At 47.4% G+C, this 23925-nt stretch overlaps 1 protein-coding gene across 1 annotated transcript in view; it reads right to left on the minus strand.

The window, feature by feature from the left end:
- Window positions 1-22003, minus strand: part of DUSP10 (dual specificity phosphatase 10) — a 28333-nt gene extending 6330 nt beyond the window's left edge. The window contains exons 1-2 of the mRNA XM_065058566.1: window positions 21846-22003; window positions 19239-20078 (exon numbers count right to left, since the gene is read on the minus strand). Of these exons, the coding sequence (XP_064914638.1) occupies window positions 19239-20034 (796 nt within the window). The 5' untranslated portion in view covers window positions 20035-20078; window positions 21846-22003. The remainder of the gene's footprint in view (window positions 1-19238; window positions 20079-21845) is intronic.
- Between the last annotated feature and the right edge of the window lie 1922 nt (window positions 22004-23925).

Consider the following 23925-nt stretch of genomic DNA (forward strand, 5'->3'; position numbering starts at 1 on the left):
CCAAGGGGGAGAGAGAAGCAATTTATTTTGGCTTGTGCCTCCCCTGGCTCTATCGCACATTTTGCTGACTTTTTCAAGCAGCATTTCCACCCCCTTTTTTGTTTTCCTTCCCTCAGGAGGGCGGCTCCACAGAACTGGAGCAAGAAAAGCAGACCTTCTTTCTACACCTCATTCGGCAATTACATCAGCCCCAGGCTCCCCACCTGCCCAGTTTCCATAGCAATTACACAAAGCTCACAATGACATCAGCTGGCATGACATCAGCTCTTTGAGCGCAAACAATACAAGAAGAACTACTTTGTGTAAGGCCTTTGGTCAGAGGCTGCGTTCCTGGGAGCCGCTGATGTAATGCTAACAGGTGGCTCCTCCAAAAGAAAAAGGCGGAAAGAGGAGAAACGCAGCCACATATTCCCCCCTGCCTCGCCCGCAAAAAAGCGCACGTTTGTGTTGTACTGGGATGCTTGGAGTCATGCAACGCATTGAGACGGGCCAAGTGTTCAGACTCAATTGAACTTTGTTAAATGCAAGCCAAAAAGAAGAAAATATCCCAGGAAGGGGGAGAGCTACACTGAAGTTACTAGAAAGAGCTACACTAGCCAGAATTAATGCTGAATGTCACCACCCCAGTAATGTTATTTTTTTTTTAAAAAAAAAAAAAAAAAAGAGGTTATTTGTCTTTTACACGTTCTTTCACCATGATCTAGCACAGGAATATTTTAGAAGAGAGCAAAACAAGCTGTCACACGGGCTCTGGATCAGACACAGCAATGGGCTTCGATACCTTCGTGTTGAGTACTGCAGCTCCAAATGTCCATGTGCCTGTCCATAGGGTGGGACCCACCCAGGGCCATCTCTGTGCCCTACGCAGCACTCAATGAGTACGACAAATACTGAGTAGGTTACAACCATCTGAGCGCCTCTAATACAAGTGCCCTTTTGAATGTCCAGACTTCTGTCCTTCGCATGCTGCTAGTGACTAATTTTTCCAGAAACCCCTGAATTGCCCACAAAACACAGAGTATTCCCATTGCCTCGCTGCCTACAGGACACAGAGCAAACAGATCTGCCTCTCACTAAGTTGTTACAACAGGGGAGCAAATAGAAGGAAGAAAAATGACAAAAAAAAAAAAATCTGAGCTTGACTGCCAACTGCAGCACCTGGCCTTGACAGGGTCTGAGAAGTCATCTCAGTCTGCTCAAGGAAACAAACAAGACTATGGTCCCCAAGCTAAAATGTCTGAAGTCTCATCCAAACCAACAGCCTGCTTAGAGTCTGAGCTAAAGACTAAGCCCTTGCCCACATCCCCATCCTTCTGTATAGGCAAGCAATCCATTCAGCTTAAACATTAAGCAATAACCAGAGCACACTTGGATTCCAAAGAAAACCCCTGAAAAAGATCAGTTGCTCTAGTGACTCCAGAGCCAACACTCACTTTCCACAGCTCCTGCAGCCCTCTGGGAGTAAGTGGCCATAGGCAGAGGTAGCTTCATCCCTCAGGTGCAGATACGCTAATGGTGTGGAGACACCATCCTGCTCCACCAGCTGCCTTGTAAGAGACAGCAGAGCTGGAGAGTCTACAGCAAGCTCTTTCCTCACGACCTATGCCCTCCTTCTGGAGCCTCTGCCTGCCCTGTTGGCCAGAAGACACCATTACTCCAGCTACCAACTCTTCCTCAGTGTGAGCTTTGGTCCAGCAGATGAGAATAGGAAGGACAATAAACCATTACATTGTGCAGAGCTCCTCTGTTATCACTGCATCCAGAAGAGATCAAAGGGTATAGGGCAATCCCCACCACTCCAGCAGGATTATCAGGTCAAAGGATGGGAAGGCAACCCCAAATATGCCATGTGGAAGATGCCAAAACAAGTGCAGTACCCAAACATACAATAGCCTCACCCACAATCTCTTTCCTGACACTCGCCAGTGAAGAGGTCATCTTTCGTAATGTCAGTCCACATACCCCTTTTTTCTTGTTCTCTTCCCTCATGTGGGTAGGGAGTTAAAAAGTCAGTTCAAGCAATATTGAAAGTACTGTACCCAAGCAGCTCTCAGAGCAAAAGTCCCTGAAACAACACGTTATTGTTAAGAGGATTACTAACCTGACAGGCTCAGAGATGTGAGCAAGGGAGGACTGGATGAGAACACTGGTACCCAGAAAGTAAGCAGCAAGATGCAGTCACGCAGGGAAGCTGAGCTCTGAAGCCAGCAGCAGGAGCTTAGCTTAGATCTGCACAGCCATACAAGTCACACAGGTCCCAAAACATGATCCAGACACTTCAGGAGGGTTGTTTCCTTAATCTGCTCCCACCATGCTCACCACAGACAATCCTTCCTCCTAGCTGATTTATGAGGCACTAGTGTAATTTAAGTGGAGCTCATGCATGCATAATGCTCAGGTTTTTCCAAAGTTTGAGACTACTTCCCAAAAAAGGTCCAAGCAAAGTTCATTATGACCAGTCAGACAGAGTCTAAGAGGGATGGGCTTTCCACATGAAGGTAAATACAACATACAAGGTATTCAAGTGCATCTGTACTCCTTTGTCAAGCAGCTGCTATACCAGCATATAAAGCCTTTGTGCAGTGGGAGAGAACATGGTATAAGCAGAGAGGAAAGCAACACATAGCTACTGCAAGCCTAGTCCAAAGAGTTGATTCATTAAACTCAGCAATGACCAAGACATATCACTGCTACAGACAGCAGCTCCAGATGACAAGGAAGCTCAAGGCATGGATGCAGACTCCACTTGTGGTTGTAACAGAAGCTGCTTGATGGTTGAAGCTGCTCAGGCCTTCCCAAAGCTAGGGCATGAAGGAAGCACTACAGAAGGCAGTAACAGTGGTGTGGAGAAGCACAACCTGGTAGAAGCCTAAAAGCATAAAAGTAAGCTATATTTTAAAAGCAGCTTTTCAGCTGCTATTTGTAATATACAAAAAGCCTTCACTATATAAAGGCAGCCTAAACAGAGAGGCAATAACATAATGTATCTACCAGGAAAGACCAGTAGCATGCACAGCAGTGTGGTCTGAACGATGGCCACAAAGCCTTGACTCAGCTGTGTTGCCACCTTCGGTGACAAACCAAAATGCCAGCAGCAAGATAAGCCACCAACATTCACTTCTACAGAATGTCGTGCTTGTAACCTGTCTCTTCTAGCTTTAAACATACCACAGAACTTTAATAACCAAAGCACAGCAAAAAGCCTGAACCGCCCCAGCCAGTTTGATGCAGCCCACGCATGGATGCTGAGAACATACCAAGTGCTTTTGCGCATGCTCTGCTCCAAAACAGCTGCCGGGCAGGCTTTCAGGCAGCTGAACATACCCAAGTCCCAACAAAGATGGACATGCAAAAAAGCCCAGTGCAGTGGGGAACCCAAGGTATTTCTTCCATAGGGAGATGAATCAATGAAGCATGACCCTTCACAGCAGATGGTCTTGCCTACGATCTAGTGGAACACAACAGAAGATCGAGGGCTTTTGCTCACCACTGATGCAAGAGCCAGATATGTTTGCAGTTATCACTGTGTGACACCTTCCAACATCCTGCCCTGCCAGAACAGTTAGGGAGCGACAACAGACTTCAGATTGTACAAGACCTCAAAACTTTGAGTAAGTCTCAAGTCAGCGTTGTATGTGCTCCAGCTATTTACGCTTGTTTGTTCAAGTTCTTCGCAGCCATCTGCCCATCAAAATCTCACTTAATGCTCCTCAAAATCTCCTGCTGAGCAGCACCCGGGCAGCAGCTGCACACAGATTTCTCAGCTCCAAAGCCACCCAGGAGCCCAGGGCTTGCACCAGCACCAAGAAGCCAGGTGAACAGCTGGATAAGAGCCAGAGCAGCTCCAAACAAAAAAAAAGACAAGCAGTATGGTGCTTGCATAAAAACCATGCCAAACAGGGCGTCTGTCATTTGCCATTGGAAGAGGGCAAACACAGTGCAAACAGGCACAAAAGGTACGGCAGAAACTAGGCAACCAGCTTTTACGAGGGACCATGACCTTGCAATAGAAACACTAATCTTCAAAGAAAGCAAGAAAAAACAAACTTTACCTACACATATTTTATTTTTGTGATTTTTTTCTTCCTAAGAGAAGATTGAGAATTAAAGTACCAGTAGCACAGTAACACCTGCCCTCTTTCTCTATGTCTCCTTTGGCACCTCTTTCAACTGTCGCTTCTGTTCTATGGATGTGTGACTATAAACAAACCAGGATGTGGGTTTCCAATATGTTTTGGTAATTTGCAATATGTTTCCTATCTGGAAACAGGCTCTTGCCCCACAGTAAAGGGATTAAGTGACCTTGTTCCCCCTATAGCAAGAGAGTATGCAGAGAGGCAGTCACCATGAAATACCCTCACCATAAAGCAATACCTTTGCATTACCTCATCAGCAAGGCCATACTTTGTTCTGAGCGGGGCAGGTACTGGGTGTTCCCACTACAATTACAAACAGGAACATATTTTTATACATGACAGACTGCAGATGCAGGATCCACATTTAGGCAGAACACGTGGTCCTGGGAGACAAACAGACCTTTTATGCAGCTTTCAAAGCTGTCCAGGCGGATTTCTGGATCTGCTCATCCTCGATTACAATACCACAAAGCCATCTCAAAAAAAAAACCACCACACCACCCCACATGCACACATGTGCAAAAAGAACAGAAATCCCAAGATACTGTGAAGTATCAGCAGAAGGGATGTTCAGTCTGTAACTTCCCCTACTCTTGAATTGCTGAGCTCTCGTGGGGGGAACAGCAGAAAATTCAGCAATACTGGGGTTCTGGCCACCAAAAACTTCACTCACTCAGGAAGAAAGCCAAGTTTTAAAACACTCACTTGGCATGTACCCTGTCAGTACCAACACAGCAAACCAAGCTCCTGTGACAGCATTTGAGTGTGTTTAAGGTCAAAATGTTACAGCTATAATTTGGGGCACAGGATGGAGACATTCAGAAAATTGGTGTATATCTGTTTAAGATGACGCTTCAAATTTGTGCAAGTACAGCCTGTTCCTTTAAACCTGTGACCTCATTTATTTACATTACTGCAAAAAAGCACTGCCAGAAGCAACAGCTGATGACAGTCTCATGTATTTTTCCACTAAGACAACAATTAAACTGCTCCTGTGTTATTAATGAACAGATGACTTTGTGTCAAGTTGATTCAAAGTGCAGGATGCCTCAAGGTCAAGCAAATGTGACTGGCACATAAAAACAGAGGCCAGGTACTGCCAGCTGCTTTACCCACCTGGTGTTGCACCCTTTTCCCACCCATGCAGGGAAGTTTGGGGCACCGGGGCCACCCCTGTGCCATGCCACCAGCGGTGCCCAGAGGTCCTGCTGCAGGGTGGCATGTTGGTGCTGAGCCACCCCTGCTTTATTGCCAGTGTTCAGGCAGCTCCTGCTCCACGGCAGGTCATGCTGCAGACTGTAGCACCATGCTCGAGTGAGATGCACTTACCTTTGAGCACCATGCTTATCTTCTTTCATTAATGTGAATGTCACATCTTCTTCCCCTTTGGCTCAGGTTACCATCCCTATGGGCAGGCAGCATCACTTTCCTTATGCTGATCTTCACATGACAGCTTTACAGAGGGCTGAAGCTAGGCAAGCTTATTTGGAGACAGGGTCTTGTCCCTAGGTCACAGGTCTATGGGAGGGCTGCTTTCCCATGGAAGAAGAACCAGTGAGCACAGATGTACCACTCCCCATCTGACACAGGTTCACTTTTCGCAACAAATTCATCACAGCTTGCTTGCTTCCACCAAGGAAAAAAGGAGCTGTACAGGCTGAAGCAGAATTCAGCCCATATAGGCCAGATCTATGCTCAGGATGTGGACAACCACCCAGACCATCTTTCCATACCACTGACCAACACAGCCATATCTACAGAAGTTTATAGCTGTGCACAAATGATCTTGTATATAGGCCATAACCAAATTTAAAGCCCACTACCTTATCTCCAATACCACCAGACGCTACAGAGTAAGTAAAAGAAAGAGGAAAGTCCTCAACTCTCCATATTTCTTATGCAGTTCTCAGCCTCAAGGAGGGGCAGGTCTACTGGGTACCAAAGGCACTAGCAGGGAGGGCATGGAAGACACTGGGGGTGCACCCATAGAGCACAAGAGCTAAAATCACCTTGCAGTGGAAGATCTGGCCACCACACTTTCCCACAGCTATTGCTGGCACCATTTTAGCCATAGCAAAGAGGGCTCATGGTCCACACTGGGGATCATTCTCTGTTCATCCTGAGGTACTGAAGAAGGGATGCCCAAATTTCCTAAACACCACAAGACAGCCACTTTACTTGTCCACACAGGGCTCCACTCACTGTGGCAAAGAACTGTGCTTCCCTCATCTCTTCTAGAACAACAGGGCTAATCCAAGCAGGTCATTGTAGAGATGTTCCCACTCTGAGACAGATGTCCTCCTCACCACAGCTGCTGCTGAGCAGCACTCAGGGCTTGCCCTCACTGCTGTAGAAAGCTCAGCATGGTTGAAAATATTGTATTTGGCGCACACAGTGGGAAGCTGAGATGAGAAAGGCAACTCCCTTCTGTCAGAAGGGGTGGGGACCTATCAGACCACACTCACCCAGGTGACATTAGTAGCTGTTCCTTTGATTTCAATGAAGTTGTGGTTTGTTTTTTTTCTTCTTTCTTTGTTTTTCAAACACTGGAGGGAGATTCATGTGAGGTTAAGCCCACAACAGAAGGGAGCCCATCATTCTGCAGTACAAGGAGTCCACAGTGACACCAGGACTGCTTTACACATTACTATTCCTGCTGTTAAAGAAAAGGGGGGGGAAATAAAAGAAAAATCCCATGCTTTTACAACAGAAGTATCCACATTTACATCAAGAACCTACATTGGCCCCCTGTTTTCCAAATATCAAAGGCACAACTGAAGGTTTTTCTACTTCTATTGCTACTAGTAAGTAGAATAGATCTGACTTTCTGGTCCTGCAAGCATATTTCTCACCTGTCTGCAGGAGGTTCAGAAGACCCACTGCAGGGTTTCTTCCCCCGTCACCCACACAGCATTCAGCAGCAGCCTTGCTGCAAAAGATTAAGCTTAAAACAAACAAAAAATAGTAAAAGTAAACATAGTTCACAATGCACAGCTTCCACCTCGATGCACTCAATCTAATCTCGTGTTTCCCTCTAATCAAGCTGCCAACGGCACTTCAAAAAAAGGCAAAACCCCGCATTCTGGAGAGCTTGCAAGGTCAGGTTTTTTCCATGTGGGAACTATCCTAAGAGGTCAGTTTGTACACAAATTCTGGCCTTGAGGAGTTACAACCACATCCTTGACACAACCTCTTTGAGGTCCCTTTAGCAGTCAAGAGCATGACGCCAGATAAAGAGGAAAGGTTTCCTGTCCACACTGCGGCACGTGCATGCGTGTTCGCATGTTATTTCCAATTTCATCTTGTTACGGCTCATGGCACTTGTCACAGTACATCCTCTCCCACTGCCCTTTGCAGTGCCTGGCTCATCAGCTTACGCACTTTGACACCAGGTATAGAGCAGCCAGCTGCCCTACGGACATGTCGCAGGAGGGAGGTCACAGAAAACCCCTTTCCCTGCCAGAGGTGCTGATTCTGCCCAGCTCCACTCAGCTCCTCCTGCCTCACCACCACTTGCTCTCAGACACATTCTCACCACCAATGCCTTCTACACCTCAACACTCAGCTTGCTTCTTTCTGCCATCAGCTCTTGCCCCTTCACTTCTCCTCTTCTGAGCACAACCAAATCACAGAATAGTTTGGGTTGGAAGGCACCTTCAAAGCTCATCCAGTCCAAACCCCTGCAATGAGCAGGGACATCTTCAACCAGATCAGGTTGCTCAGAGCCCCATCCAGCCTGGCCTGGAATGTCTCCAGATCTACCACCTCTCTGGGCAACCTGGGCCAGTGTTTCACCACCCCCATTGTAAAAAATTTCTTTGTTATGTCTAGCCTGAATCTCCCCTCCTTTAGTTTAAAACCATTACCCCTTGTCCTATTACAGTAGGCCCTGCTAAAAAGTCTGTCTCCATCTTTCTCATAGGCCCCTTTTAAGTACAATAAGGTCTCCCTGGAGCCTGCTCTTCTCCAGTCTGAAGAACCCCAGATCATCCAAAATTAGTTCAAATTAAAAAGAAACTATATATACATATATATATATATACACATACACATAAATATTTTTGTCATGTTTTAACCCAAGCTAGCAATATAACCGTAACAGCCACTCACTCAGTGCCCTCTCCACGCCCCAAAATATAGGAGAGAATCTAAAGGGAAGAGAGAAGCTTGAATTGAGATAAACACAGTTTAACAAAATAAAATAATAACACACTGCTAGGAAATATAAAAAATAGAAATAGAACATAAAAGATAATCAATGCAATTCCTCACAAACTCTGTCCACACCAAGAAGCCATTTCCAGGAAAGCAGCACCTGGTCCCAACAGCCGATTCCAAAGAGAGGAAAAAAAATAAAGGAAAAAGACAGAAAGGTCCAGAGGCCTCTGCAAATGGCAGGATGGCAAAAGGCTGAACTAATGAAAGTCCCAAACAGAACTCCCCCAGCTCCGACACAAAGAGCAAAGAAGGTGAAGAAGCAAGAGGGCACTGGAAGATCCAGACCCTCCTTAAATCTGAAGCATGATGCTGATGGCACAGAATACTCTCATGGATCAGTCTGGATGTCAGTCAAGCTCCGCCCATCCATGCCCCCCTTCCTCAATGCCTCACACCTGTGGGCAGAGTGCTCAGAATGTCCTTGGCTCTCAAACCAGAGCAATTAAAAACATCAATTCTGTCCCAGGGTGTTCTCTTGTTCTCAAACTGAGACCAAATAATGACTGTGCTACCTATGGAAAAGAAAGGTTTCTAACTGCATGAAGAACATTAACTCATTTTCAGTCAAACCAGCACAATATTTCAACCTGCTGCTACGCAACCTCTCTTGGGATTTCAGTTTGGGATTTTTGTCTTACACTTAGTTCTAACTCAGACCCTAACTTTTGGGCCCAGGCCACACATGCAAGTCCCACATATCCATTCCGTACCTTACTCACCACCTTTTCCAAGAGATGTCACTAACTTCTGGAGTACTTAGCAGCATGTCAAGAAGCCACTGTGAATACTTTCAGACCGTATCTCTGATATCAAGACAGTGGTTCCAGCTTGCAACTGGAAATCCCCCTATGTTGAGTAAATGAAGAATCTACACATTTGAAAGGAGGAAAAAAAAAAAAAGTATTCACAGGAAAATAAAACACATAACAGTATCATTCAAAGAGCTGAGTTATCCTTGGGGAATGGTCAGGAAGGTGGAAGAAGACAAGGCCTGCTCTGGATTGGCATAAAGATTAAGCTATACAATAATGCGATTAGGAACAAGACAAGAAACCACACATCCCAAACACACTACGGTGATGATTCTGCAGCGACAGATGAGGACTGGACTTACCCTCCCTGGAGGGCAAACATTTATAGCAGAAACTCAAAATTAGACACATTACAACTTCTCATAGCAAAAGTATGTGTTCCCGTGGGGATGCAGGCTAACATGAAGTCCAATTAAATAATCACTGGAAATGTCAGCGTAAACCCTGAAGGAATACATACTTCTACTGTGAAATGCTCCCACTGGAAATCATATTAACAAAAAGGTCATCAAGAAATGCTAAAGCTATGTACAAAGGAGGCAGGGGAAGTGAGGTGGGGGCAGGGAGGGAACAAACTATTTTAATGCAATAAAGATACCACAAAAGGTTTTATTTTGACAAAGAGCTAGAAGTCTGTTTTCACAGACAGAGGTAGAGCAGACCAGATTTGCCCAAAACACCAGGTTTGGTTTGTTTCTTAACCTGTTACCAGTTCTCTCACTGCCCATCGCCAGGTCCATCCCTTGAGCACCTGGCCCCCTTGGCCTGGGGACAGCCAGGACACCAGCACAGTGCAGGGGGCTTTGGCTCAGCTCATCTGAAGAGGCATAAGAGCCCTGGCACCGTGTCAGACATCTGTCATCCTGGATACGTAGGAGTGAACATTTCTGTTTTAATCCACGTGTTTTAGAGAACACTGACATTTTCATGTTTCAGCCATCCATTTATTCACTCTACCCTTTTAAGGGCAGTCTCTTCAGGACAGGTTCTTTCTAACAACAGAGCAGGTTGCTTTGTTTCTCCCAAGGATAAGCACAGGCTTTTTTACAGTCCAAACCACTGCTCCTCCACATCAGAAACATCAGCAACATTTGCATCGATAGGAAAGGAAAACAGGGTGCTGATATACCACACCAGCAATTAGGAGTGCCATCCATCCCTGCTGGATTTAAACTCTTTCTAAAGTGAAGAGCTTCTGTGCTTTTGGCTAGAAATAATATCTGGCTCTGATTTGACACTTGCCAGCAAGGTAATTTCAAAGCACAAGAAGAAAACCCAGAGAAAGTAAAGGTTGCTCTCTTGACACATCCCAGTGCCACGCTGTCCAAAAATAAAAGCAGCAAACTACTGGAAGTAGCACAGTGCAAGCTAGCCCCCACACTGTCCAAAACTTCCCACATCGCAATCCTAATGGTCAAAGAAACAAGACTAGACCCTAAAACCCCCCAAAATCAACAGAAAGTTGATGCAGTTTGTAGCCATATATTCAAGAGAAGACCACCAAAGAAGACCACCAAAAAAGACAGAGAGAGAGAGACAGATTTGCAGAATCCAGACCTAAACAGCAAACAAACAAGGAATCTCTTCAGCCAGCTCAAAACCAACCTGGGTCTCTTTATCTCCACAGGTGAGTTAACCCTAATGTTTCCCAGGAAGCATAAACACTGCGTTACCCCTCAGAGCTGTCATGCTGCCTTACAGAACTAGCACAAACACCTACAAACCCAAGATTAACCTCACGCTAATCAATCATTAAGTGGCTTTAGTACCTAAAATATGCCTGCAAATTCTAAGCAGTGGCAAAAGGCTTATTCTTAGTTTCCATCAACTGAACACAGTCTCATTATTTTAGCAGAGACCAAGAAGAATTAGAGCCCATCACCAACACAGTACAGGTCAATTGTTCCAATAATAGCTTTTGCTTTAAAACATTATTGGTCAACTGTTTTCATAAAGCTTAATGTCACACTTTGGTACAATAAACTAGAGACAATCAATTGACTCAATATGGCAGAAGTTTAGAAGTTATCTTCTTCTTTCCAAATCTCCAAGCCATTGTAAAAAAAAAAAAAAATATATATATATATATACATATATATGTGATAATTCATGTGTGGACAAGGAGTAACATTTCATCTACTTTTTATTACCTTTAATTAAAAGTGGTTCTTCTCTGTGACAGCAAATTAAGTGGGAATTAACTCAGGCTCACTGTAGGCTTTCTAAAGCTAAAGCTTAGTAAAAGAGGTGGAATCAACATGTTCACATCACTTTTAAAAAATTATTATTTATTTTTTCCAATTTCCTCATTCAAAGCCATCACCTTAGAAACAGAGTGATGCACACATCCAAAGAAGCACCTAACCCTAGCAGAAACAGTGGCTCCCAAGCCTGCCCACCCACTGAGCACATTCATGTCCCCCCCAGCAGAAGGTGATGACAGATTTATAGTCACCCCAGACCCCTCCGGTGAGGACAGCCCAGCTCAGGGACACATGAGCTGGCTGGACCCCAGCCAAGGGAGCTGTGGGTGTAGCTGAGCTCAACAAGGCTCATGTTGCCCCAAGCAGCAGCAATCGGAGGCTCATTCCTTCAGGCCAAGAGGGACTAGGTGGCAACCAGGCTTAGAATCATAGAATCAAGGAATGGTTTGTGTTGGAAGAGACCTTAAAGATCATCTAGTTCCAACCCCCCTGCCATGGGAGGGACACCCTCCATCAGACCAGGTTGCTCAAAGCCCCATCCAACCTGGCCTTGAACACTTCCAGGGATGGGGCAGCCACAGCTTCTCTGGGCAGTCTGTGCCAGCACCTCACCACCCTCATGGGGAACAATTTCTACCTTACATCTAATCTAGATCTACCATCTTTCAGTTTAAATCCATTATCCCTTGTCCTATCACAATCTACAAGATACCAGTTGCTCCCCACAGCCTTGCTGGCTCAGGTCTCTCTGCATGTCTCCCCTGGGACATGCTCTTAGGGACACCACTAAAAACAAGTGCCAGGAGATCATAAGCTTTTGCCCCTTTTGGATCTTGGTTTCTTCACTGGAAGTGGAGCTTTCCTTTAGAAAAAAGGTAACCTGCTCACCCAAGCAGAGAACAACATGAAAATGAATTTTAAATTTTTAAGAGAACAAAAACACCCTGGGGGAAAATCAGAGCCTGCAGTTCAACACTTTAGCAAAGATGTGATGTTGGGGGAGGAGGGGAAGAGGGTGCTTGCAAGCCTCCCTCCAACTTTCTGCAACCGGCAGCTGTGGCATCCCAGGCACTGCTGTGACAGTGGATGAACCTGGATGAGCCACACTTAACACTGGTCACAAGAGAGACGAGATCAGTGTTACAAACAGCACAGAGGACAGGAAAAGAAAACACAGACAGATTAAAATGACTTGTCCAAGGCCTCACAAAAAGTCTGTTGTGTGTGCTCAGTCACAAAGGGAGAATAACCATTGAAGGGCCTTGGCCAAAGCTCTCCTGGCCACGAGACTGCCCTGCTATCTAGGCACAGAATTATCTTTCTAGTCAGATTACCCCTTCTCTGTGCCCCATGCAAGATACACTTCTCCCATCTCTCCTTCAAGCCCTAAAAAGCTGCTGCACAGGTCCAGAACCAAGTCGGAGACCACCTTCTGAAGAGACACACACCCCTGGGGAAGCAACATCTTTCAGAGCAGGGGGAGACACACCAAAACCAACCTCTAGTGGGCTGAGACGCTGCCAGATGTGAAGTTGTCTTAATCACAGATATTAATCGAAGCAAAGAGCTTCCTGTACTAAAAAGTCACAAGGCATTTAAAAAAAAAAACCAAAACAAAAAACCAAAACCAACCCTGCAGCTTCACTCCTGAAGCACTGATCAGCCACCCCACACAGAAACCGTGAGCACCCCAGGACTTACCAGCTGCAGAAATAACTCCGCTAAACCCCTCCTGCTCACAGCAGCCCCCCTGTTCTGCCTCCACATGGGGTGCGTTGAGAGGCACAGTCACGACTGGTGGCCAAAGCCAAAAGCGCTAGTGCATATGTGAGCTTTACCAACATCATCACCACCATTCATTGCATCAAGAGCAGGTGGGAGGCAGCCGCCTGGAAGACCTGCCAGCTGAAGCAGAAGCAAGCACAATGCTCAAGACCTTTATCCAGCCTCCTCTCGACAGGGCTCTATGCCAGCTCTGACTTTTAGGGGAGGAGGGGAAAGATGATATCCACGATACCCATCATTCTTCAAGCCCCAGGTCACCAAACACCTTTGTGGTAACAAGAACCTCAAAAAGAATTTTAATTTTTACAGTACAGAGGTGTTTTAAAAAACACTGAGTACAGATTCAGGTGAGTATCTAGAAACAAAGCTCCAGGCAAACAACTGCTCATGATAATTCAGGTCAGCCTTCTGATTTCTGTAACCAGCACTCTCACAGGCGCACCAGAGACTTCCCAACAAGGCCAAGGCACCACGCACAATCTTATCTTACTCGTAAAGGGACAATGCATTACATCATCTTCATAGATTACCATAATCTATTTCTTTAAACAGCCCTTGACTTCTATAGTCCCGCAACACCACGCTGAATATTTGAGAAATAGTTCTCTCCTGGTTGTCTGGTAAACACACAAAACAGAAAAATGCTAAGACTGTGTGCATGCTGCTCCTATTTATCGCATTTCTTCACTTCAAAGTTGTCTGCATTAATTTCTTTAAAAAGTTATAATGTGGCTTTTTACAGAGTAAAGAAAGAGTCATAGTCTAAAGACAACGGCTGATCCCACACTTCAAACGGCATTGTAAAGCCAAGGCAATCTCACTAAAAACTTTTGTGCTCTCAAGTGCAATAAAAACATTGGCTGCTGCTTTGGAAGAAAACAACCCATGTACAGGTCCTAAAAAACAAAACAAACCAAAAAAGTCTACCTATATTAGTTAACATCCAGACACCACTCAGACCTCAAATACATCTATTCCTCCATGCTGAGTCTCTCAAAAAGGCTGTGCACACCTTAAGAATAAAAAGCCAGAAGACACAGCAACAAGCAACCCCATAAAGATTTTACTAGTGAAGTGTCCCACCTTCGACAGGGCAAGGGCGGCACACGATGCATTGGGCTAATTATAACCCAACACCTGCCTACCAGGAACATTGCAGGGGATGTCCCCCCAGTTTACACAGAGCATGAGCCAGATTTTTCTTTACAAGCAGAGATACATAACACTTTGCTTCTTGACTCATAGTTTGGTTTCCAAAGGTCTAAGAAGCTGCAGAGCTAAAAAAAAAAAAAAGCAACACAGCAAAAAAACCCATATATATACACATATATATAAATAAAAATATATAATCTTTCCTGTTCTTCTCTTTCCAAGGGAGTATCATTGCTTGGAAATGACAGCTAAAATATGACAGGCACTGTGGCAAGGCAGCACTTTGGACTCCCAGGTGCCACTGTCTGGGAGGAGATGCTACACATCCCATTCCTGTTGAACAGGCAAAGTTTACAGGTGCACTCCTCTGCAGAATTATTCCCCCTGGACTACAGAAAAGGCCGTGGTCTCCGACCATATTACCCTAATTTATCTATACGCAAAGGGAATAGACACATACAATCAGTTTTTATGTGTTACAGCCAATGAGATTATCTATTCCAGTGGAGAAACACATGCTTTTTAAACTCCAGCAATAAGAACCTGGAAACTGAAGGTGAAATCTCAGCCCTAACAGAGCCAGAAGTTTCTTCCCCAGTGACTGATGGGGCCAGACATCCTCTGCAGCACAGAAGGAACACAGTTTTAAACACACTGGAGGTTTCACATGCATTACTTAACACTTAAAAATACACATTTCCCTATTACAACCATGACCTAATCATTATTCAGTGGAGATCTCTGGTGGAAATAAGTGCCAGGCACGTGTTTTGTTGACCATTGCGTCAAGTTTCACTCTCAAACACACTTGTGCAGCGTAATCCCATTGGTACTTAAAATAACACCTACACAGTTAAGTTATATAATTAATAATAAAAAATAATTTCTTTGCAACAGATTATGACCAGGTCAAGTATTCCAAAGGCAGTTGATCATAGCATTTTGCACAAACATGGGACAACATAAATCAGGCACTTACTCCTTTTACAGGCATCTCGGTCCCTCTGTAGTTGTTTCAGCTTTGCTGATATGTGACTTTGGTGTGGTAAGAGATCTGAAGCTATTCTTAGACCATGGCAGAAAGCATGAAGTGGTTTGCTGGCAGGTCTTATACTCCCTGCTATAACAAGAGCAAGCCACTTCATTTATTTCCCTGTTATATGAGCAATGAGAAGACTGAAAGCCAGAGCACAAATAAGCTTCTCAGACCAGGAACAAGAACAGAGAAGCAACCAGTTGTTATCGCCACCAGCCTGTTCCTCCCCATCCCCCTTGTAGCAGCCCAGCTATCGCTTTACAGATAGGAAAAAAAGATTATTCACCAAATTACGTTTTGCACCTCTGAGTTTGTATTTGGTGTTTCTCTGCAGTCAAATACAGAGGCCTTTAAAAACTAAACACAAGATTGGGGGGGGGGGCGGTTCACAAGGCTCCTGCTGCTGGGGCTCAAACGCAGAGGAGGACGGGCAGGATGAAGACAACACCGCTACACACCAGCCAGGGAGACAAAGGCAACTCTTTGTGCCTTAAAAGCTGTCAACATTTCTTGACACAGAAGCTTCCACTTCTCATTTTTGTTACATTTGTAGATTCAATTTAACTTGGAAAAGAAATGCTCAAATCCACACCTAAACGTTTCATTCTGGGTAAAAATAATACTTTTAATCTGAATGCAAATCAATTTCCCACTTCCTATTTTTAGGTCCCAGCAGCAAGCGCAAGCACACAAACCCCCAAGGCTCCGGGCCACTCTTGCTGCAAGCTGAGGTGCTCAGGGAAGGCAGAGATGGGTTTGCAGGAAAAAAAAGGGGGCACAAGCCAGCCAAGGAGAAGCAGAGCTACTGAGCCACCCAGGGCTGCACCGCCACACTCGCCCTCCCCAAATTCAGCAACAGCTTTGCCACTCGCCTCAAGCAGAAGGGACGCTTAGCTCACATCACTGGTTTTAGCTCCTCTCCTCCCAAAACTAAGCAAAAACCAACAACAAAGCAGCATCCACAAAAAAGGAGGCCTTTAGGTTTCAGTAAGCATGCAACACTGTGGTCTAACACAAAGGTTTGTGGGTGCAGGGGGGGGAAACATGACTTCTTCCTATTTTGTATACAAACAGGCTAAGCAGCAGCTTCAGCCCTGACAGATTAGGCTGCTAGAGGCTGTGTGGTAGTGCTGTGAAGTACATGATTATTTTTCTTTTTCCCCTTTTCATTATGTAAAAATAGGGGAGTCATGCCTGTCTCAAGTACTGTTGTGCCTTGTGAACAAAGAAATAAGCAAATAGTGCTTCTAAAGGGCTTAAATAAAAATTATGCAAATGTTGTATTTATGACCAAAAAAATGCTCTATATTAAAGGAAGCAGCAAATAGTCATAGGAAGGGAAGAACAGAGGTCTTAAAATCTCCCTGTACCACAGCATACAAAACCCCTAACACTGCCTTGTCACAGTGCTAGTTTATACATTAGTCTGCTACGTTAAAAATAAATCAGGCCATCTCGTTTTAACTTGAGCCTAATAAGGTGTCCCATACATACATTTATCTACAGATCACAGTCTGGCCTTTGGAAACTGCACAAAGTTTCTCCGCTGCTTGAAAAGACCCAAGTACCTAAAACCTAAATGCACATGGGGCCACGTCACTGCCCCAGCGCGCTGTAAGCCAAAGCCGTAACTCAACCCTTGGCTTTGCCGATCGGATTCGCCCCACAACACGACACCCTGCCACGAAAACAGCAACGGGGCCGCAGGCTGACAGGCAGCACCAAACATGGAGAAGGTGGCACCGGATCAGGGGGACATAAACTTGGACGGCCAGGCTAGCAACCAGTGTTTGCAAACACAACACGGGATCAGATGGGCCGGCAATAACTCAGGGCCAGATTGCAGTGAGCGAGAGAAATGGCCCGAAATAACAAGTGGAGGCTAAGAGAGCTCTCCAGCTACCCCCCGGTTTCATTTTGGTGCCTGAACCCAGGGGTGTGCAAGCACCAGCTCCAGGGCTGCTGAAGCATGATGGAAAAAACGCTATCTGACAAGTGAAACTAAATAACGAGCACCAGCACTGCTCCCCTGGCTCGGAAACTTAACCACAGCCTTCCTAAACGCTGCTTTATTCCATGCTCAACACCATTCGACCCCAGTTCAAGCTCCACTTCAATGGAGGGGAGTTAGGGTGATGGGGAAGCTCCTGGTTACACATGCCCCAGGTGAAGTCTGCTCTGGCCCAGCTGATCACTACAACCAAAAAGCAAAAGGATTTGGGCCTCCTCTGTTTTCTAGCACCCTTCTGGATCTGTTGGCAGAACGGTCTGAGGAACGTGATTTCTGCTAAGCATCTCTGAGGGAGATGCTAACAACTCCTCAGTGGCTGAAAGCCAAAAATGGCCCAAGGAACCCCACAAGCAATCAGTTAAACCCAGCACAGCAGCCAGGGCAGCAACCGGCGCTGGAGGGTGGGAGAAGGGGCTGGTCACGGGACCAACTACAGCCCTGTGGCTCCACCTCGGCCAGGACCTCTTGCTTCAGGCACTGAAAAACTGCTAGTCTGAGGTCCACGGGCACTTCGATGTGTTCAGAGAAACACAGAGGGAAGACGCCTTCAGTATCCCATTTCTCTAAGGACAGGAAGTCTTGCAGACTATCCAGTTGCAAGGGCTGTACAACAGAACAACTACAGCAAGAAACACAGAACTTCAATTGTAACCTCACCTTCCAAAGAAGGGGTTTTTTTTTGTTTGTTTGTTTGTTTTTAAACACATGAAGGGTACCACCACAACCTGAGAGAATCAATAAGAGCCCACTGGGAGCCTGAAGCAAGTGCCAAAGTAAACCCAGCATGACCATACGCTTGCTGGGAGCAAGAAGAAAGTTCAGTGCAATTTTAAGCTTCCACAAGATAAACCCAGAGGAGCATCTCACAGGACCCTTAGCTCCTGTAAAGCTCCAAGACTACATAGAAGAAAGGGGATAAACTATTGGCCCAATCCATCCATCTGCCATGTTGTACAGGTTAGAAGTTGTAAGCTGTACAGAAAAATTAAGTGAATTAAATACATACAGTATGAGACAAGCAACAAATCTTTCTGTAGTTTCTCTGTGCCACAGCCAGTGTCTGCCAGCAGCATAAACACCCAAGTGAAAAGAGGTTCAATCTAGAGGGCAACACTGTTATAAACAGGGGCTACAGAGTCAAGTGAAGAAAGGGAAGTGTCCTTGGATGCCGCCTTAATTGGTGGAGCTCATTTCCCCCAGAGCATTGAGGGATAGATCAACAACCACATTCAAACAGAAGCCTTTACAGGAAAACCATATACATATGTAAGTATGCATACATGTAAACGTAACACTTTCAGATCACCTTTCAGACAAAGTATCTCTCTCTCTCCATTATTCTGATCTCAGAACACCTGAGCAAGGCTTGACTGCTACCCAGGTTTTGCTGACTGGTCCATGATGCAATGCCTCAGACCAAGTGGCCTCCCCCATCCTTCCTCCTCCCTTCTGCTTTCCCACTGCCCATCTCCAGTACCTCCAAGTCCAGTTTTATACAGACTAAAATAAAGCTGCTAAGTAAAGGTCAGTCTGATGAGCTAAAAGTGAAGTATACCCTCCTGGACCTCTGCCCCTTGGACTATAAATACTCAGAGAAGGCACTGGGGGAAATTCTTTGTCTGCACAGACAGACACCAGGAAGCGCATTTCCTCCTTCTTCCAGTTCCCACCCTCTCCGCTACTCAAGGACAGTCAGAGGAAAACAAGCATCTCCCCACTGTGTTCGTGGAAAACACTTGCTTTGCCATCAGTAACTCGAGGCACACAGGCCTGCCTAGAAACAAACAAATGCTTTGAAAATTCAACCATCAGCAAAGCTGACAGCAGAATCCACAGACTGCAAAGTAGACCATGAGGTTACACACAGGCAAAGAGGAAGATTACCTTTTAGGACTAGGGGTTCCTTGCCTTCTCTCTTGAGTGACTCCAGCACTATGTGAAGTGGCTGGGAAGGCATTACTCTGCTTGGCTCATTGGTATTCTCATCATAAACTATTATTTCTTTGGAAAAGATCCTCTTGAAGGAGTCCTTGCCCTCCCGGCAGGAGATCAAGTCCAAGACAGTGATCTTGCCCTGCTGGAGCCTTCTCCGGCTAATTTTGTCAGAACAGTTAATGTGGACAGCCCCTTGAATGTGGCTCTTATTATACTCCATGAACGGCCTGCAGTCAATGATGACAGGCCCTTGGTTCTGTTGGTGGCTCTTGCTGCATTTGGTCATCTTCTTTGCCAGATCATTGGGGTAAATTATTTTGATGCTGGCGAGTTGCTTGGTGGTGCCTGAGACTGGGCTCCCCACTCCGCCCAGCGGGCTCAAGCTGCCGGCGCTCTCATTGCTGTTGACCATTTGGCTGGCAGGGCAGGCGGTGGAGGCTCTGGTGCTGCTGGTGCTCGCTTGAGTTTGGGCCTGAGTGTCCTTGTCGTACGTTGCCACAGTGCAGCAACTGGCACTGCTGCATCCACAACTCAGGGAGCGTGCAGAGCCGTTGGATGAGGGCATATACGTGAGATTAGCAGTCTTTAGGGACACGACAGCTGCGCCGAGCAGACTGGAGTGGCTCTCACCGGCAGAAGAGGCAGATTCAAGATAGCTAGAGTCTAAACAAAGGTTAAGATCCTGAGGTCTCACCGGCCTCGAAAGTGCCACTACTACCCTGTCGTCTAAAGGAGATGGAGGCATGAGGAGGCTGAGCACTAGCAAGTTAGGAAGAACTCAAGATCACCCTGCAAAAGAGAAAAAGGGAGGGGAAAAGAGAAGAAACAGGAGATGAAAACAGATCATGAAATCACACAAGCCTACAGACACAGCAACCTACTTTGCCAACACCCGGTAAGCACAGGTAACAAACTAACAACTCTTCTTGACAGTTATCAGCTCACAGTAGTTACTAAAAAACCATTTTGAGTCCTGCAGCAAAGACTTCAGCAATCTGCATTTGTGCACATGGCAGGCGGAGTACATGCGACCAGCCTGGACTGTGCAGCGCTACCCAGAAGGAGGCATTTGTCTACATGCAGATGGTGCTGAGCTATTCCGAAACCCCAGGCACGCAACTGATAACGACAGAGAGGCACGTTCTCTTGTTCCCGTTGCTCACTGCATGGGGAGCAAGTGCTGGGTTGACTCTGCTACTGGGAGGAAGACGCAGGAGCTGAGTGTGTCAGTGGTGACATGCAACTTTTCCAGCAAGCTGGAATAAAACTAGCTTGTGAATAAGTTCTCCAAAACAGTTACACACTTAAACACATAAAGCTAAAAAAACAAACAAACAAAAACAAAAAATAAAGCCACAACTCAACAACAAAAAAGACAAAACAAACAAAACCCAAAACCACACACACAAAAAAAACAACCAAAAACATAAACAAACAAACACAAACACACCACCACCACCAGCAAGCTAAACAGAAACCAGGAAAATTATGTTCTGGAGATCTTTATGAAAAGTAAGTTTGCTCTTGCGCTGCCATCCCCCCGCTGGGGAGGTTAATCCAGCCCCTGTTAAGCCCCCAGCTCCAGGCCCAGGAAGGCTGCTGCTCTCCAGCAGTCCCAGAGCAGTAGTTGTCTCCTGTCCAGCACATTTCACACCTTCTAGAAAGAGGGGTCCTCTCCACCCCGGCCAAGGTCACTGCCTGTCCAACTTGCCATTTGCTAGGAGACAGCACACAGGATTGAAAAAATCCCTCTTTCCACTCGGGAGAAAAGGAAAACAACAAAAGCAGAACAACCTCAGGAAGCCCAGACAGTGCCTCCTCTTCTACAACAACTTTCGGAGCCGCTGAGGCTTTCGCTAGAAAACACATCCTAAAAGCAACTTCGCCAACTCCATCAAACCCCCAAAACCGAACGAGCGCTTGCAACACCCATTCGCGTCCCCATTCAGCCTTGCACCGGGCCCGCCGACAACCGGCGCGGAGATGCCCCATCCCGAGTAGGCAGACCTCCTCCCGGGGCGGCCCGCAAGACGCTTTCTCCCCATATACAACAGCCACCGGGGCAGACCCGTGGGCACCTCCGGAGCGAGGGAAGGTGCCGCCACCCACCCGCCCGGTGGCGGTGGAGCGCCGGGGGCCGGGCGGAGCGGCCCCGGCGGCGGCTCACCCGGGAGGTTTTCCAGCCTCCTCTCTTGTCTTCCCGAACCTCCCTTCGCTCTTTTCGGCTGTTTAGAAAAAAAAGGATAAACGAGCCCTGAGCGCCTTCGCCTGATGCAATTTTTTAAAAATTAAGCAAACGGGACAAATAACGCAGCTCCCCCAGCCAGGGACGGGAAGAACAGAAAAGCAGCAGAGAAGTGGGAAAACTGAAGTTTTACCCCCGAGCGCAGGCACCCGGGGCCGCCGCCGCCACCCTCGCGGCGGGCCGGGCCGAGCCGGTGCTCCGGGCCGAGCCGGTGCCCCCTGCGGCGGCAACCGTGCCCGGGCTCCCGCAGCCCCCGGCCCCCGCAAGGCGCGGCGCCGCTCCGCTCCCCGCCCTGCTCCGCCCGCACTCACCGGCGCGCTCCGGCCCGGTGCGTCGCGGCCCCGCGCGGCCGCCGCTGTGTCTCGCGCCCGCTGCCCCGCAGCCGCCCACCCCGCGCCGCGCGTGCCGCCCGCACCATCCTCGTTACTTTCTCTTTTGCTACCGCGTAAATGTACGGCTCGGCGGGGGCGGGGCGGGAGGCGACGGGCGGCCCCGCTGGCCAATAGCCGCGCGGCGGAGGGCGGCGGGGCGGGGAAGGAGGCGCGGCCGGCCCGCGGGGCTCCGGGGCGGTGATGTCATCGGCAGCCAATCGGGAGGGCGCGGCGCCGGCGCGCGCCCCGGGGGCAGCAGCTGCGCCGCGGTGACAGGCGGAGGCGGCCGGGCCGCGCGCCCCCCGCGGCAGCGCCCCCCGCAGGACGGGCTGCGCGCAGGCGGCCCCGGTGCCGGCGCTGCTGGAGCGGTCCGGAGCGCCCGGGCGGCGATGCGGCTTGTGGGGCTGCCCGCCCGCGCAGCCGCTGCGGGAAACGGCCTGCCAGAAAACAACAGCGAAACAGCTGAACGTCCCGGACCGGCCCCGTCATCAGGAAAAGCCACAAACACCTCGGTAACCCCTGACCTGCCATGCCACCGCATCAGAGAGCTGCACCTCGGAGTGGGGGCACACCACTCCCCAGCACCACTGCCCCCCAAACTGCCTGCCGAAGACCGGGAGCGACTGCAGGTGCCTATGGCCCAGATGCTTCATTTCCACAAGCAGAGCTATTTACATAACCTATAGGAAAGTGCCAGCGCGATGACCAACCCATCTTTGAAGTAGAGCAGGGAGACCACTGCTCCTGGAGTCTGGGGGCAGCAGGGTGGCCCTGCACATCCTCCCCAGCCCCCACAACAAGTAGCTCAATGATGTACAAGTGGCATCAAATCAAGGAGGCTGCTGCTCAGGTGCTTTTCCAATCAACCTCCTCTAACATAAACAGGCCCGCACAAGGTACTTTGAAGAGAAAAACCATCAATTCCCTGCACAGCAGCTATAAAGCACGGAGAGGACAGGAGATGCAGCTTGGAGGTGGCCAGGCCTGAAGGTCTCTGCCCACCTGGCCTCCATGTTAATGATGGATTCCGTTGCTCTGTGTTAACGCAAATTCAGATCAAATCCAGTTCTTGGCTTGCTGCCAGACCACCCTGGTCCGGCAGAGATCACGAGTATTTGGATTAGACTGGACCCTCCCAGTGTAAAAAGGAAAGCAAAATACTAGCTTGAGGAGAAGATTCTTGGGACCAGTTACAAGGACAAGTATATTCATTCTCTATGTCAGACACGGACACAGTTGAAATAACGAGCTCTCACCCTTGCTATAGGTGCACTGCAAGGCAAAGGGTGAAAACTGAATGCTAGAAGGGTACCTGGCAGCAGCACAAACTTTTTGCACCCCTTTCTTCACTGCTGTGACATTCATTTTAGCCTTTCCTCCTTCAGCAACCACAACTCAACACATACATCAATCCATCACGCATCAATCCACCAAGCCAGAGACAGGGAAAGTGGTGTGGCCAGAACGATGCAACCCACCAGGTCCTCCCTAATAGAGGGAGTGCCAGAGAGTTTCACCTACAAACGGGAACACAAACTCTTTGAGCTAGAGGAGGAAGGGTGAAGTCAGAGCAGATAAGATGTTGTCAATATGATAACATTGAACCTAATTAGCCCCCAAAGACTTTGGTTCTGGGGTGTACATGCAGAATTCATTTTTCAACTGGGATTTTCAAGCTGTGACTACCAATCCAACTGGGACTATTACCAAAAACAGTGTAAGATGCAGTGGCATCAGCATTCAGCAATTCAGAGTAAAAAAAATCTCATGAAAACACATAACAAGATTTCAGAAACACTAAACACTTGAGGGTTTTTTTATGAATAGTTCTAACTTAAACAGCAAGTTGAATTGTCCTCCTCACCGCCATCCCTTAAACAAATCCCTTAAATGTTCCTCACAGGACAGTGACTCAGCCAGCACGAACCATCTCGTGATGCCACAGTAGGGCACACACGCCGGAGAGGAAAGGGGAGCCGAGGGGATGCTTCACCTCCAGAAATCTGTTCCCACTGAGAGC

Source organism: Columba livia, chromosome 3, assembly GCF_036013475.1.
Source record: "Columba livia isolate bColLiv1 breed racing homer chromosome 3, bColLiv1.pat.W.v2, whole genome shotgun sequence".
Classification (NCBI taxonomy): Eukaryota; Metazoa; Chordata; class Aves; order Columbiformes; family Columbidae; genus Columba; species Columba livia.